The 15,333-nt window shown below is 43.0% G+C and overlaps 1 protein-coding gene across 1 annotated transcript; it reads left to right on the plus strand.

The window, feature by feature from the left end:
• The first annotated feature begins 8,766 nt into the window (after positions 1–8,766).
• Positions 8,767–10,424, plus strand: LOC128732289 (WD40 repeat-containing protein SMU1). The gene is made up of 2 exons (XM_053825476.1): positions 8,767–8,792; positions 8,857–10,424. Exons 1-2 carry the CDS (start codon positions 8,767–8,769, stop codon positions 10,358–10,360), a joined length of 1,530 nt encoding a protein of 509 aa, XP_053681451.1. The 3' UTR covers positions 10,361–10,424.
• The last annotated feature ends 4,909 nt before the right edge of the window (positions 10,425–15,333 follow it).

Below are 15,333 nucleotides of genomic sequence, written 5' to 3' on the forward strand. Positions count from 1 at the left end.
CTGCACCTCGGGTTATGCAACCGGGGGAAAATAAAGGATAAAAAAAAATAGGAAATATCTAATACAATTTACCAACCAAGGGTTGGCGCGCGACGGCGAGGACGGCCAGCCAACACAATACAACTAAACTAAATGCAAAGTAAAATCAATCATTTATTCATGGCATACACCTAATTCAAACAATTCATAGCTACGATTCACACTATGTATCCAAGAACAGGCATTACATTTTGTACTTCGACGCGACGAGCTGGGAAACGCTTCAAGAAAGTTGCTCAACACTTCGACAAAGACACACGTACACACACACACATGCACACAAATACACGAACGGATCCTTCACCCACTTACGCTTGCACACTCGAACACTACATGCCAAGCAACAGACAACAACACGGAGAAGATAAAGTAAAAGCAAAAGGGGAAAAAGGACGCGTACCATATTAACGAGTAACATACCGAACGCTAGAAGGAATAAATTAAAAACGAACCGAGGAAGAGAATAACATAAAGAATTTGTAACATAAAATAATGACTAAAATCCAAAAAAAGAGGAAATGTTGTTTTTATATATTTGTACGAAATAGTTATTAGAAATTAATAAAATTAATATGGAAAAGGTAAGAAAATTTAACAAAAAACATAAAATAAAGCAACCACAAGGTGCGGCGCCGCAGGGCTACCCGAAGCAGTACGTAGTATCGAAGATATCGAAATAGACATTGCGCGCCTCACGGAATGTGTGCGACAGCCGATTGCGAACGGTCCGAAGGAACACACTCTTACTCTATCTCTCCCTTTCTCTTTCTCTCTCTCTCTCTCTTTGTCGGATCCTTGCGGCAGCAGAGCATCGATAGCCACAAGATACAGATTTTAGTACATACCCAACAAACACGGCATGTTAAGAAACGATAGGAAGCGAGCTAAAGCAAACTCCCTTCGAACCCGGTGTCTATGGACTCGCTTCCTTAAGCCAGAACATGGCTGGGAGCTAGGGAGCTAGGCGCATAACGTTGGTACACGGTTCATTGTTGCTATTTGTATAAGTTTGGGTTTCTTCCTTCCCAAATCCCATTTGTACGATACATCAAACCTTCGTGATAACCACATCTAGCAGGTATTGTTTCGAGGTTAGCACCCATCGCGATCACGATGAACACATACACACATACAAAAGGGGTTCAGTCTGAGGTCGGCTAACTTGAATTACCAAAAGCCATGCACGGTGAAGGAGAAAGAGGATGTTCACACTGGTTTTTACGCTTACTGCAGGTGGATCTCCACTCACGCAGGCTGTCGACGGGTACGCGAATAAAAGCACAAATGATAACGATGGCATAAACCGGTAGCATGAATCTAACGTACGTTGAGGTACACGCGAGAGAGGTGCAGACCTTGCAGAACCCTCATGCAAGGTGCAATCATAGGTCAATCATAGACGGGAAAGACATAAAAGTGGCCACCGTGGCGCCAAGGATACGCCCTAGAGGGAGAGAGCAGGGAAAGAGAGAACATCAACAGCAAAACAGCAGCAACAACCGTAATCATAAACGATTAATCATGTATTCAATGTGTGTGTAAAGTAAAGTAAACATAAACATGAGAAGAAAAAAAAACATTTTAACAGAAAACACGAATTGCAAAGCAAGCGACGCCAGAAACAGTATGGTTAACGAAATAATTAAACAAAATTAGGCAACAAGGAATAACTCAAGCGTTCACAAAACGAAACACGAAAAAAAAATGAAACATTAACAGAAATTGACACTCAAACCTAAGGTAAATCGTAACGAAGAATGTATGCGTCCACTTATTAGCGAAATCGGAAGGAAGGAGGAGAAATGAACATAATTAAAGCAAACAAAACAAACGAACAAAAAAATGAACAAAAACGCAAAAAAGAAAGAAATAACACAAAACCCAAGCCAGGCATGTAAACTAACAAACAAACAAAACCACACCCGCTAAACAAATACAGGCTAAGCAAAAGGATAGTATAAATTATCGCAACAATGTCGGCATAGAACGTCGAAACGACAAGGCAGGTGATGCGAGTGGAAAGTACTACTGGTACGCTAGAAACTGTATACAAAAGCCGTACGGGAGTGGCATTACCGCAAGCAGGACGCATTTGTTTCCTCCATATTTTAATCCATTTCCATCCGTTTGTTTTATTCCGTATGAAAGAGACATCGAAAGGGAAACGCGACTCCCCGTGTTGAATATTTTCAAACCTAACGATCGTACATTTCTTGCAACAACGAACGCTAGAGAAGGCTAGAAAGCGTTCCCAAGGCAACTCTAGAAAAAGGATTTGCTGACACAGTCTACAGTCTTGATCAAAGCATTTGTCTACAGTGATGATCAAAGCATGCAGCGCCCCGTTTTGTTTCTGTTTGTTTGTGTGCGTAGTTTGACATGTGCACAAGTGGCTTTTGTTTTTTTTTTTTTGCGAAGAAAATTGCTACCGGCATTTTCCAATTGCGTTGGAGAACGGTGCAAAATCGGAGATTGATTTACAAACGGCTGATGAAAAATTGGTTTCATGAACGATGATGCATCGATGATCGATATTGCAGCATGTCAATCAACCACCAACCAACCGGTTGATAATGAGAACGCCATTCGAACGATGCAGCTAACATGTTTTCCATGCTTCGGAAAAGCTTGCATCACGCCTGCCCACGGAATGGTTCTTTTCCGTTTTTTCCCGTTGTACTTCAAGTGTGAAATGTACATATATTTATGATTTTTTTTTATTTTCATTTCCAACGCCGTTTGTTTTCCATTTCTTCGTACTTCGACACGGGCAACTGCTCCTGGTTTCATTAAAGGTGACGTTGGCCAAACTGCGTCCGTTTGAAGCGCATGTACGACATTACATTAGGGGAGGAAAATCACTGCCTATAAAGTATAAACACGTATTTAAATTTTATCAAGAGAAGAAAAACCAAACAAACAACAAAGCAAATAAACATAGGAATTCACTGAAACCAAGCTCAAGAGGCTGGTGTGCGCATGTGAGCCAAGACACGCAGCAATAAGAACGTCCGCTTGCGTAAGGCACAGGACGAATATCAAATTTTCCATCGCGATCGGGGCCACGTGCGAATGGAGGAAGCTAACGTCATCGTTAATGAGTTACCGGCTTACCAGATGGTGGCTGATAAAACCGCAGATAGGAGGAAAATGTACGTAACGTTTGACCTAGCAAGCATGCGGTTGTTTATTTTATTTTTGGTTTTCGTAAAAACACACCTGAAAACCACAGACGACTTTGAAACGAACAGAAACCCTATGACAATCGGTTGTTTCAACTTTTACGCCAGAGAACGCATGAAAGCGAGCGCAGCGAGACGTATAATTTATCACGCTTTACCGCAGTGGGATTTATTTGAAGCTCCATTCAGCTCCGCAAACATTATTCCCAACGGCCGGTGGCATGCACCGAACGAAACGTTTATTCGTACCGATTTTACGAGCGCTCACTGAAACACTGAAATAGCTATGCGCACATTTATAACGCCCTCTAATTACCAGACCATTCCCTCGAAGACGACAGCGAATGCTACTTCTCTAAATAAAGTAAGGAAACAAACAAGCAAACATAAACACGCTAATAACAAGGAGCTACAACACAGCAAGCGTGCCAAACCGGCGGCGGCAATGGGTTGAAAATAATCGTGTCCTTCTTGCGAGCACGAGTCAAACAAGCAATCCAAGTAGGTTTGCATGATAAACGGAGAGAAAGTGATCGGCGAGTGCGAGTGCGAGAGAGAGAGAGAGAGAGAATGCGTATGAATGCGTGTGAAAGCGAGAAAGAGAGAGAAAGAGAGGAAATGGAAATGCAAGCATGCAGATGAATATTGAAAACAATTAAGAAAAAAAAGTAATTCCTAATGTTGTTTGTTATAATCAAAAAATAAACTGTTACATAAATTATAAAAAATAATAACAAAAAACGTAAGAAAAGTATCTGGACAAAAAAGGAAAAAATGTTAAGAGTATAGAACTCATTTTGATATTAATAAACGAAAAAAAAACCCAAAACACTGCGAAAGAGCAAAAGCTGCGGCTCGCCCACAGGGAAGTGAGAAGCCGGAACGATTACGATTTTGGGGGTTGTACGCGGTGTAACCATTATCTAGAGGAACAGCAGCACGAATAGCCGTTAGTAAGGGCGACGCAGTAACGCATCAGCGACGGTGAAATATGATAAACAACACGCAGAGCTGTAACAAAATAAACAAAGAAAGAAAAACAAACAAAACAAAACAACATTAAACTAACATGGAGATAAACAATTGAAGCAAAAACGAACGAAAGATAGAACACACGAATAAAACACAACAAAGCAAAACGACACAGGTGTAACAGGCGGAGAACACAGTGCAGTGCTAGGAGGCAAAAGAAAGCTGTAATTTTAAGAATCAATAACGTGAGTTAACGAAAAATATAAGATAATGATTTAAAGAAGATAGTGTTTTTTCGACAAACAAAGTGCGTTTTTGATGCTTTGAGAAATGCAGCCAAAGCGCGACCGAGAATGCATCCGAAACGTTCGTTACCGTCGTTTTTTTACAGTTGATTTAAAATACGTGGCTTTTATTTTGCTTAATTTTCTCTGCCATGCCTGCAATCAAAAGGGTAAAAAATTGTCACCATTTTTTATTTGTGGTTTGGAAAAAACGTGCTCTAAAATTCATGAAATTAAAAGGTTTTGTTCTTTTTTGTTGAGATTTTATGGTAAAATATGTTAATTGGTTCAGTGTTTCAGAAACATAGTTAAAAACTGCTTCATTGTTTTTAATATCAATAAATTCTATTTTTTGAATTAAAACATAATTTAAATTTTATCGTAGTTTACTTTTGCCTGGAGCAAGGAATTCTATTCCTAGTCTTATAATAATATTTAGTTTCTTTGCGTAGCTTTTTACCGCACTTGCTTCTGCACGAGCAACAAACTTTGCACTCTCATGACTTGAGTCAAAAAGTTGATATGGCTGATGGGCATTTCCTTCCATCAAAAATTTGTAGTAATTTATATAAATTTTACGATTTAAACATAAAAGTTAAAAATCGCAATACATCTGTCTTGAGAGTCTATACATGGTCATATAAAATGAAGAAATAACATTGCACAAGGTAAATGAGGACGAATAAAGTTTAATCAAAACTGCCCGAGCACTGCTCGTGCAAATCAGTAGATGCACTCTCAATGTGCACCAATGCACAAACTGTGAAGGGGTTAAGCTCAACAAAACCCTCCCAAACCCCCCACAAAAGGTAAAGAATCCATCAATCTGATAGTTTCAGCCATGCCAAACGCCTGTCGAGTTGCAACAAATGCACAAAAATCATGCCCACGGGGCTCTCGTCGCTAAGCGGCATCGATTCGGCATCGCATTTTGAACGCCAAAAATCGGCAAATTTCAATTCGCGAGTAACAAGAGATCATGCGTCGAGGAGGATACATGTACCAGCCAGATAACCACACTAGATTTCCCCTCCAAATGTTATCAGTACATATAGCCGATCATTCTGGCGCATGATAATCAGCATCCCATCTCATTTACTATCGTTTGTTATCGATCGCATCTACGCACACTGTAGCATCTTATTGAGCGTCTTATCTTACCGGTCATAATTCGGTCGCAGTATTTTGCCAGTCATAATAAATTGTGTGGCAGCATAAATTAAATCCTTTTTCGATACAAAACATAGCAGCAAACGGTGTACGATAAATTTCTGTTACTTAAACCTCTGTTCTCCATATCATTGGGCATCTTTTTATCACAAAACTATATGAAATAGCGGGATGGTCAAACACGGTGTCCAACTAGCACGCATCACTCCATAGTGCAGGCAATGGTCATCTCCGAAGCTCGCCTGGTAGAAAATATAGTAGCTTTGTCTTTGTTGCGCTCACGTGCTGCTCCGATTATCCGAAATATTAATCTTTAAACACATGGCGCACGTTTTTTACCAGCAGTGCCAAATCTGGCGTCGTTGCGCGTGGTTTTGTGCACACGTGGATTCCAAAAAATTCTATCGATAATTCTGCAATCGGGAGGATTTCGACGACGGATTTTGCATGCCAAAAGCGACAAATTTCATATTGTGAGTAACAAGAGATCATGCGTCGAGGAGGATGCATGTACCAGACACATAACCACACTAAATTTCCGCTCCAAATGTTATCAGTACATATAGCCGATCTTTCTGGCGCATGATAATCAGCATCCCATCTCGTTTACTATCGTTTGTTATCGATCGCGTCTTCGCACACTGTAGCATCTTATTGAGCGTCTTATCTTACCGGTCATAATTCGGTCGCAGTATTTTGTCGGTCATAATAAATTGTGTGGCAGCATAAACTAAATCCTTTTTCGATACAAAACAAACCAGCATACGGTGTGCGATAAATTCATGTCCCTTAAACAACTGTTTCCCATATCATTGAGCATATTTTTATCACAAAACTGTATGAAAATAACGGGTTGATCAAACACGGTGTCCAACTAGCACGCATCACTCCATAGTGCAGGCCTTCTAAGCACGCCTGGTACAAAATATAGTAGTTTGTCCTTGTTGCGCTCACGTGCTGCCCCCGTTATCCCAAATAGTAATCTTTAAGCCCATGGCGCACGTTTTTTACCAGCAGTGCCAAATCTGGCGTCGTTGCGCTTGGTTTTGGCGCACGTGGATTTCACAAAATTCTATCGATAAACCACCACGACAAAGTCGACGACGCACGCTGCTGCTATTCGGAAGGATTTCGGCGACGGATTTTGCATGCCAAAAACGACAAATTTCATATCATGAGTAACAAGAGATCATGCGTCGAGGAGGATACATGAACCAGCCAGATAACCACACTAAATTTCCCCTCCAAATGTTATCAGTACATATAGCCGATCTTTCCGGCGCATGATAATCAGCATCCCATCTCGTTTACTATCGTTTGTTATCGATCGCGTCTTCGCACACTGTAGCATCTTATTGAGCGTCTTATCTTACCGGTCATAATTCGGTCGCAGTATTTTGCCAGTCATAATAAATTGTGTGACAGCATACATTAAATCCTTTTTCGATACAAAACAAACCAGCATACGGTGTGCGATAAATTTCTGTTACTTAAACCACTGTTTTTCATATCATTGAGCATCTTTTTATCACAAACCTATATGAAATAGCGGGATGGTCAAACACGGTGTCCAACTAGCACGCATCACTCCATAGTGCAGGCAATGGTCATCTCCGAAGCTCGCCTGGTAGAAAATATAGTAGCTTTGTCTTTGTTGCGCTCACGTGCTGCTCCGATTATCCGAAATATTAATCTTTAAACACATGGCGCACGTTTTTTACCAGCAGTGCCAAATCTGGCGACGTTGCGCGTGGTTTTGTGCACACGTGGATTCCACAAAATTCTATCGATAATTCTGCGATTGGGATGATTTCGACGACGGATTTTGCATGCCAAAAGCGACAAATTTCATATTGTGAGTAACAAGAGATCATGCGTCGAGGAGGATGCATGTACCAGACACATAACCACACTAAATTTCCCCTCCAAATGTTATCAGTACATATAGCCGATCTTTCTGGCGCATGATAATCAGCATCCCATCTCGTTTACTATCGTTTGTTATCGATCGCGTCTTCGCACACTGTAGCATCTTATTGAGCGTCTTATCTTACCGGTCATAATTCGGTCGCAGTATTTTGCCAGTCATAATAAATTGTGTGACAGCATACATTAAATCCTTTTTCGATACAAAACAAACCAGCATACGGTGTGCGATAAATTTCTGTTACTTAAACCACTGTTTTCATATCATTGAGCATCTTTTTATCACAAAACTATATGAAATAGCGGGATGGTCAAACACGGTGTCCAACTAGCACGCATCACTCCATAGTGCAGGCAATGTTTCAAAAACTGACTCATAAATTGCGCTAAAAAACGCTTGAAATATTTCAAAACCGTAATTCACAATTTTTCAATCGTTTATTTAGCACTATTTATGATTAACTAGTTGAACTAAAAATTCTTTTGAACGTTTTTAGCGCCCTCTTTTAGTCAGTTTTCAAAGCTCAAATTTAAATATTTTGCGCAATTTTTGGCGGCGATATTTTTGAAAATTGTTGACTCCTAGCTGATAATTATTCCTAAGATAAGGTTATAATTCCTAAGATAAGGTTATATATCTTTCCGTGTTGATTTGAAGTAAAAATAATATCAAAGCCGTAGATTTCTCTTCAAAAATCATGTTCTTCCGCCAGTTTACGTTGTTCATGAACCTTGGCGTTATTCATAATGCAAGCAAAACGGTATTTAATGGGGTGTATTCTCACCCAGCAATGGTTTCCAGTATGTAAAAATGTTAAACATTCATGAAAATTGCAATTATTTTCTATAACGACAAATGAAAATAAAAAGGATGCCTGACGTTTCACTCGTTTGACAGCTGCTGCATCAACCGGAGCGTGTGTTTGTGTGCATACAAATGTTATTGTCGGCATTGCTTGGAAAGGAAAACTTTGTGAATTTATGAGTTGAAATCAAAGATACATCTTAAATAAGCTGCCCTATCTTATGTACACTTGTTTGTGGAGAAATCAATTGTGCGTGCACACTGGGAGGTTACAATATATGTATAAATTAAGCGTGAAAATACAGAAGACATCATAACAACGCTCGACAATAATACCGTTCACAAGATCTGCTAAGCTCCTAAAGTAATCCTTTAGTTTGTCAATAAAATGTCGATCGAAATTGAATCAGCTGAGTGAGTTTCGTTTAGTTTTTGTGCCCCTGAATCGCTTTTCTTCCTAACTCTAAGCTCCTTCCAGCGTGATCCGGCTTATACAACAGTATTTAAAGGAGTCAAACCTGCACAAAACACTGCAGACATTGCAGGAGGAAACGGGCGTTTCGCTGAACACGGTCGACAGCGTGGAGGGATTCGTTTCCGACATTCACAATGGCCACTGGGATACGGTGCTTAAGGCGATCCAGTCGCTCAAACTTCCGGATAAAAAGTTGATCGATCTGTACGAGCAAATCGTGCTGGAATTGATAGAGCTCCGGGAGCTTGGCGCGGCTCGGTCACTCTTGCGACAAACGGATCCCATGATAATGCTCAAGCAGCAGGAGGCAGAACGGTACATTCACCTGGAAAATATGCTGCAACGGGCATATTTCGATCCAAGAGAGGCATATCCGGAGGGATCAAGCAAGGAGAAGCGTCGCGCTGCGATAGCAACGGCTCTGGCCGGCGAGGTGTCCGTCGTACCGTCATCTAGGCTGCTGGCTTTACTCGGACAGGCACTAAAATGGCAGCAGCACCAGGGACTGCTTCCACCCGGTACGACGATCGATTTGTTCCGCGGTAAGGCCGCCATAAGGGACCAGGAGGACGAATCTTATCCGACGCAGCTCGCTCGGCAGATTAAATTTGGCCAAAAGTCGCACGTTGAGTGCGCTTCGTTTTCACCAGACGGACAGTACCTGGTGACTGGCAGCGTGGACGGGTTCATCGAGGTGTGGAACTTCACGACCGGCAAGATTCGTAAGGATTTAAAGTACCAGGCCCAGGATAACTTCATGATGATGGAGCAAGCCATCCTGTCGATGGCGTTCTCGCGTGACTCGGAAATGTTGGCTACCGGTTCGCAGGATGGCCAGGTGAAGGTGTGGAAACTGGTCACCGGACAGTGCCTGCGACGGTTCGAAAAGGCCCACTCGAAGGGGGTGACATGTTTGAACTTTTCGCGGGATAACAGTCAAATTTTGACAGCCTCCTTTGATCATCTGATACGATTGTACGGCCTGAAATCGGGCAAAATGCTGAAGGAATTCCGTGGCCATTCCTCGTTCGTGAATGAGGCGGTGTTTTCGCCTGATGGCCACCACGTGCTTAGCGCCTCGTCAGATGGCTGCGTGAAGGTGTGGTCCCTGAAAACCACCGAATGCATCTCGACGTTTAAAGCCCTCGGTACGCATTTGGCCGTCAATTCGGTGCTGATATTGCCAAAGAATCCGGAACATTTTGTCGTGTGCAACCGATCGAACACGGTGGTCATTATGAACATGCAGGGCCAGATTGTGCGCTCGTTTTCGTCCGGTAAGCGTGAAGGAGGTGCATTCATTTCGGCCACGATATCCCCACGGGGTGAGTTCATTTACTGCGTCGGTGAGGATTTGGTGCTGTACTGCTTTTCCGTGACCTCGGGTAAACTGGAACGAACGCTCAACGTCCACGAAAAGGATGTCATCGGTTTGACGCACCATCCGCATCAGAACCTCCTGGCATCGTACGGATGTGATGGGCTGCTAAAGATGTGGAAACCGTAAAGTGTGACTGTTTGCGAAACTGCTTCGTTTTTAAAAAACTCCTTACCTTGTACGATGGTATGCTGTAGCAAATCGAAAATACTAATAACATGTAGAATAAGTTTAATAAACGACGAGTGTGGAATGCGCGTAAATGGGTTTTTGGCTTTTACGAGGAAAATGAAAGAAATGAAACGATGGCACGATGGCACAGAAAGTAGCTTTTGATTAATGGAAACACCTTCCAAGAACAAAATATTGGCTGTAAACGAAGCGAATCTATAATCAAAACCTGCTTTCTGTTACGACTCGTGGTGATTCTCGTTACCGGAAAATTTGCTTAAGCAAAAGATGTTACATCTTTCGAGAATCAAAGTATGCAGTCATACCTAGAAATTCTCTGCGGAAAGAACCAATTGAACTAACTAATAATGATGTTTGCCCATTTTTTTAGAATACATTTTATCTCTCACGCCTCAGCGACCCGCTTGTTCCGAATGCCATCATTGCACGAGAGCAAGTGTTCGCAAAAGAAAACAAATCCTCACGAATGTTTAAACAATTCGAGGAAACAATATCAAAATCTTGGAGCATTGCACCTTCTTGCGCACGGACGGAATATCTTCCATTTCGCACGAAGAATCACACGCACCATCGCAAGAATGGTTGATTTGATTCGGCACTAATGAAATTATGCTCTGCATAGCCCAATCAAGCGAGAAAGTAATGCTGCAAGACTGCCGTAAATGTTCTCTTGCAGCCAGATGTGGTTCAGCGTGTGCACGTTGGTTCCTGGCTTCGTCATTCGGCGCCAGATTCACACCGACCGGCCAAGTTGATTGAATCACGAGGCTAGCTGTTGTCCGCCTCGGTTAAATTAATTTGTAACCACATCGCCCTTTCGCTGCGAGAGGTCCGCCACGACTGGGGACAGAGTTATTTAAGCCACGGTCGTAATTTCAAACACCGCTTAACGCAGCAGAACATGACAAATTCTGGTAGGGAGCAAAGTTGATATGACAATTTACAACTGCTACATACCAGCGTGGTTGTCCCGTCAAGTTCAAGCCCCATTTTTATTAATAACAACGTGTTATATTTATTTGAACGCTATCGAAAATTGCTCACCATTTCTTGAGTTGTTCATCGAGTGAAAACATAAAAAGAGAACTCTTCAAAATAAAGAGCAAAAAATCCTTAATCACTCCTTGGAAATGTCATTTATTTTTGGATAAAAAGTATTTCCCAACAGATTCAATTTCTTCAGGTCTTTGCTCCGCAGGTTAGTGGCTATTACTTTAAAACAATTTCGTGGAATCTTGTAGAAGAACTTGATTCTTTAATGCATGATGGGTTTTTGTGTTTTCCCTGAAGGTAGTGTAATAAACAAGTTTTTTTTCTTATCCAAATGACCAATAGCTTTGACCTACGGTAGCGCGTTAGTGGGTATCATTAGCGAGAGCCATTTTCTTTGTAGTAGCCTCCCAGCAAAATAGATCTGCTTAAAATCCTTTTTAAATTTTGTTTTTACTTTGATGTGGTCTCAGGACAGAGAGCTTCTCTCTTAGCATGGGTGAAAAACAACTACGGCTTGCCTTTTTCCGGGTCCTAAACTCGGAATGCCGAACTCGGAAGGAAATCTTACATTTCCTGTGTCCTGCATCGACCTTTAATACGTTTCTTACTCTGTTGCTTTCCCATTTTCTCCACACTTTCATGGGCCAAAAAAAACACACACACACACACACACCATCGGGCAACCGTCCGTCGGGTCTCGCGCGTAAACAAATATAGGATAGACGGGTTGTTTATGGTTCGCCTAAATAAATCCCACCCGAAACACGGACTCCCATGCTCCGGTGCTGGAACACTGGCAAATGGCGCGACGTAGTTTTTGATGTCGGAATGAAATGTTGTGCCTTTCAATCATCGCGCCCCGGAATGTATCGCAGCGTCGTGCGAAAAAGGGCCCCAGCTATTTTCGTACGAGTGTGCTGCACGCTTTGAACTTGAACTTCCACGTTCCATTCCACGGGTTGGTGGTTGACATTCCGCACGAGCTTAGCATTAAGCCAGTTACAGTTTAACCATTCCCTGCAACGTCGATCGAGCTCGCTCAGTTGGAGAATGAACTATCGGAGCAATTAATATGCTTCATTCGATACAGCAGTGTTGACAAACTTGCAGGAGTAAGCAATTGAATGTAACAGTTTCAAAAAGAGCCAACATATTCCGCTCAACTCAGCACATCTATGCTGGTCTTTTCTACAATAAGTGAATATGGCCGACTTTACTTGGGACTGTAATATGTAAGACAACTGTTTATTTATCAATTGATTTATTAGACCGTAAATTGCAACATCGATGCTAAAGACAAACATCTCTGGATATGAAATGTCCTTTCAATTATCCTTGAAAATCTATGCTGAATAAAGAATCTTATTTTACATGTAAGTATCCACTTTTAGCGAAAACAAAACGGTCTTGCTAAGGGTCGTTTACTATCCGTAATTAAAGGCGAATGTTTTTCTCCAACTCTTGCGGGTGGGCTGGAACACTTTCACCTTTTTAACATATGGTAAAATGGATCATCCAACCTGAGCCATATCACCCAGCAGGTGTATTTTTAGACGAATATTTTTCTATGTTGCGAATTACCTCACCCTTGCAGATATTTGCGCCCATGGTAGTTAGTGTTCACACCAATTTTAGCATTCATTTGAGCCACCCTTACACGACTCGGAAAGTTTATCCACACGCTGCCGCTGTTGCTGCTACTAATGAGGTGTATATTTCCCCAGTCTCGCAAGCATAACTCCACAGCAGCAATGCTCCACGGTTAGACAGCGCGGTCCATTACGATTAGGGGTGTTTATTTATTTGCTTTCTCCACGCCCTCCACGGACAGTTTACAGCACTCGCCACCCGGCCGGGAGCGGATTGATTGAGCGTAGGATTGCCGGCACCGAAGCGCGAAATGGAACCACCGATCGGAACGAATAGCCCTTTTCTTTTCGGGATCCGCTTGCCTAATCGAACGCGCACGAATCGAATGGATCACATTTAAAGCCAGCGAAATTAAAAAGTAAAGCAAATGGACGAAAAATCGCCCTCCTTCCCAACAGGGATCCGGGCGGCCGCAGGATCGTGCCCTGTAAATAGGCGACATCATTTATCTTGCCGGCTTCGTTGGTGGGCGACTGCCGCTGCTTCCGGTCGCTGGTTTTAACACCAATTTTCCGATGATTCGATTCGTTCGATGCTTTCGGCGTGGCGAGACGACCACCCGAACCGATAATACACCTACACTGCCGTACAGCTGGCGGATTGGCTAATTAAATTGAGCCAACTTCTCCCTGCCCCCGAGGGCTGGGACGGACGCGTTCGCTGGAAGTTGTAATTTTCTGTCGAGCGAGTGTTTGGCGTGAGTTTCCGGTGCCGGTGTGAGATAATTTGCACAGCAAGCCGTCGGGAGTCGTGAGAGAAAAATAAAAATGACGACGGTGTTGCTCGTGCTGCCCTTGTCTGTACGACGAATTTACGTATCAATCTTCAGGCCAAATCGGACGAATTTGCTGGGGAAGATAGCAACAGACAGCAGCAGCAACGGATGGGAGTGATTTGGGTGGTGGAATCGATTTGATTTGGCTCCAGCCGAGCGTGAGATCAGCTCGAGGTCGAGCTCAGGTTGCTAGCGACAACCTGGGGACGGGAGACCGCCAGAGAGTAACCGTCGAACGTTTCTTTTTTAAATCATCTTAAGGTGAAATACCGCGAAATGAAACACCCAAACCACCCATTTGTTTATGTCTCGTTAGGGACACTATCGGCGGGCCGGCATGATTCGATTTTATTACGTTCACAGCACGATGGAGGCGCCCAGTCCGCGACATCAATACCAATGTTTTATTTTTTTTTTGCTTCTCATCTCATCTTTAATTTTGTTTATTGTGCACGAATGTTTGTGCTTCACCTCGAAGCTTTTGTCCTGCTTTTGACGACTTGGTGCGCAAAGTGCGTGTTTCAGCATGGAAACCATCGCCGAAAGTAACGGTGGAATAACAATGTTGCGATTCGAGACACTGCCCCCAATGCGATGCGGGCAGGCGAGCCCGAAAAGCGAGTAAACAATCACATCCAATCGTATCCCAACCACCTTCAAGTCCACACACCCACACAGTGCGTCCCTGCGAGACCCTGCGAATCCCACCTGAGAACTGCCAAATGCCGGATTATGCTTTTATCAGCAGTACACGCCACAGCTTCTGGTGCGTATGAGTGGGCTTTTGAATTGGGGTTTTTCCTTCGGAACCCTCTTTCGGAATGTGTAAAAAAAAACGAGGCACTAGCAACCGATTACCTGCAAACCGGCAGGAGGCTTCCCGCCAGCTTTCCGGCAGCGGCAAATCAGTTTCCAGCGTGTGCGCACGGGACTGTGAAGCTTGTCAGAAGCAGTAACTGGTGGTGAAAATGGGCCAGTCGGAAGGAAAAGCCCGACCACCATCAACGTCGAGCCGGAGCCAGGACGGGCCGAGTGCGTTGGACGGGTTTTGCACCGAAAATTAAACACATCAAAAACAATCGACGGCTCTCGGCGTTCGAGCTAGTTTCTGGCACGTTTGTGCAGCCCTTTTGTGTTGGCACAACCGCAACCGGAGAACGGTGATCAAACGGCCGGCTCGATCGGTAGCGTGCGTGGTGTTGACGTGACCCATTGGGCAGTGTCGCTGGCGGTAGACACTTTAAGGTGCCTTATCTGAGCGTAAATACATGGTGTTTAGCGCCGACTGGCCAAATATTTGATCAAGAACCAAGCATTCAGACGTTGTAAATGGCACCCCGTGAATTGGTACACCAGAAAAATAAAACAACCTACCATCCAGCGGAAACTAGCAACCAAACTCAATGAAGCTTTGTTGAAGTAGTATGCTAAAAATTGTACATGGACACAGCATTGATTCTAAAACGTTTTATTCATCACACTCCACGGCCTG

Source organism: Anopheles nili, chromosome 2 (genome assembly GCF_943737925.1).
Source record: "Anopheles nili chromosome 2, idAnoNiliSN_F5_01, whole genome shotgun sequence".
NCBI lineage: Eukaryota > Metazoa > Arthropoda > Insecta > Diptera > Culicidae > Anopheles > Anopheles nili.

Excerpts from the sequence above, each read along its gene's own strand:
- LOC128732289 (XM_053825476.1), top strand. The coding sequence starts at position 8,767 with ATGTCGATCGAAATTGAATCAGCTGA. Across the intron at positions 8,793-8,856 it reads ATCGAAATTGAATCAGCTGA|CGTGATCCGGCTTATACAAC; the intron begins GTGAGTTTCGTT and ends AGCTCCTTCCAG.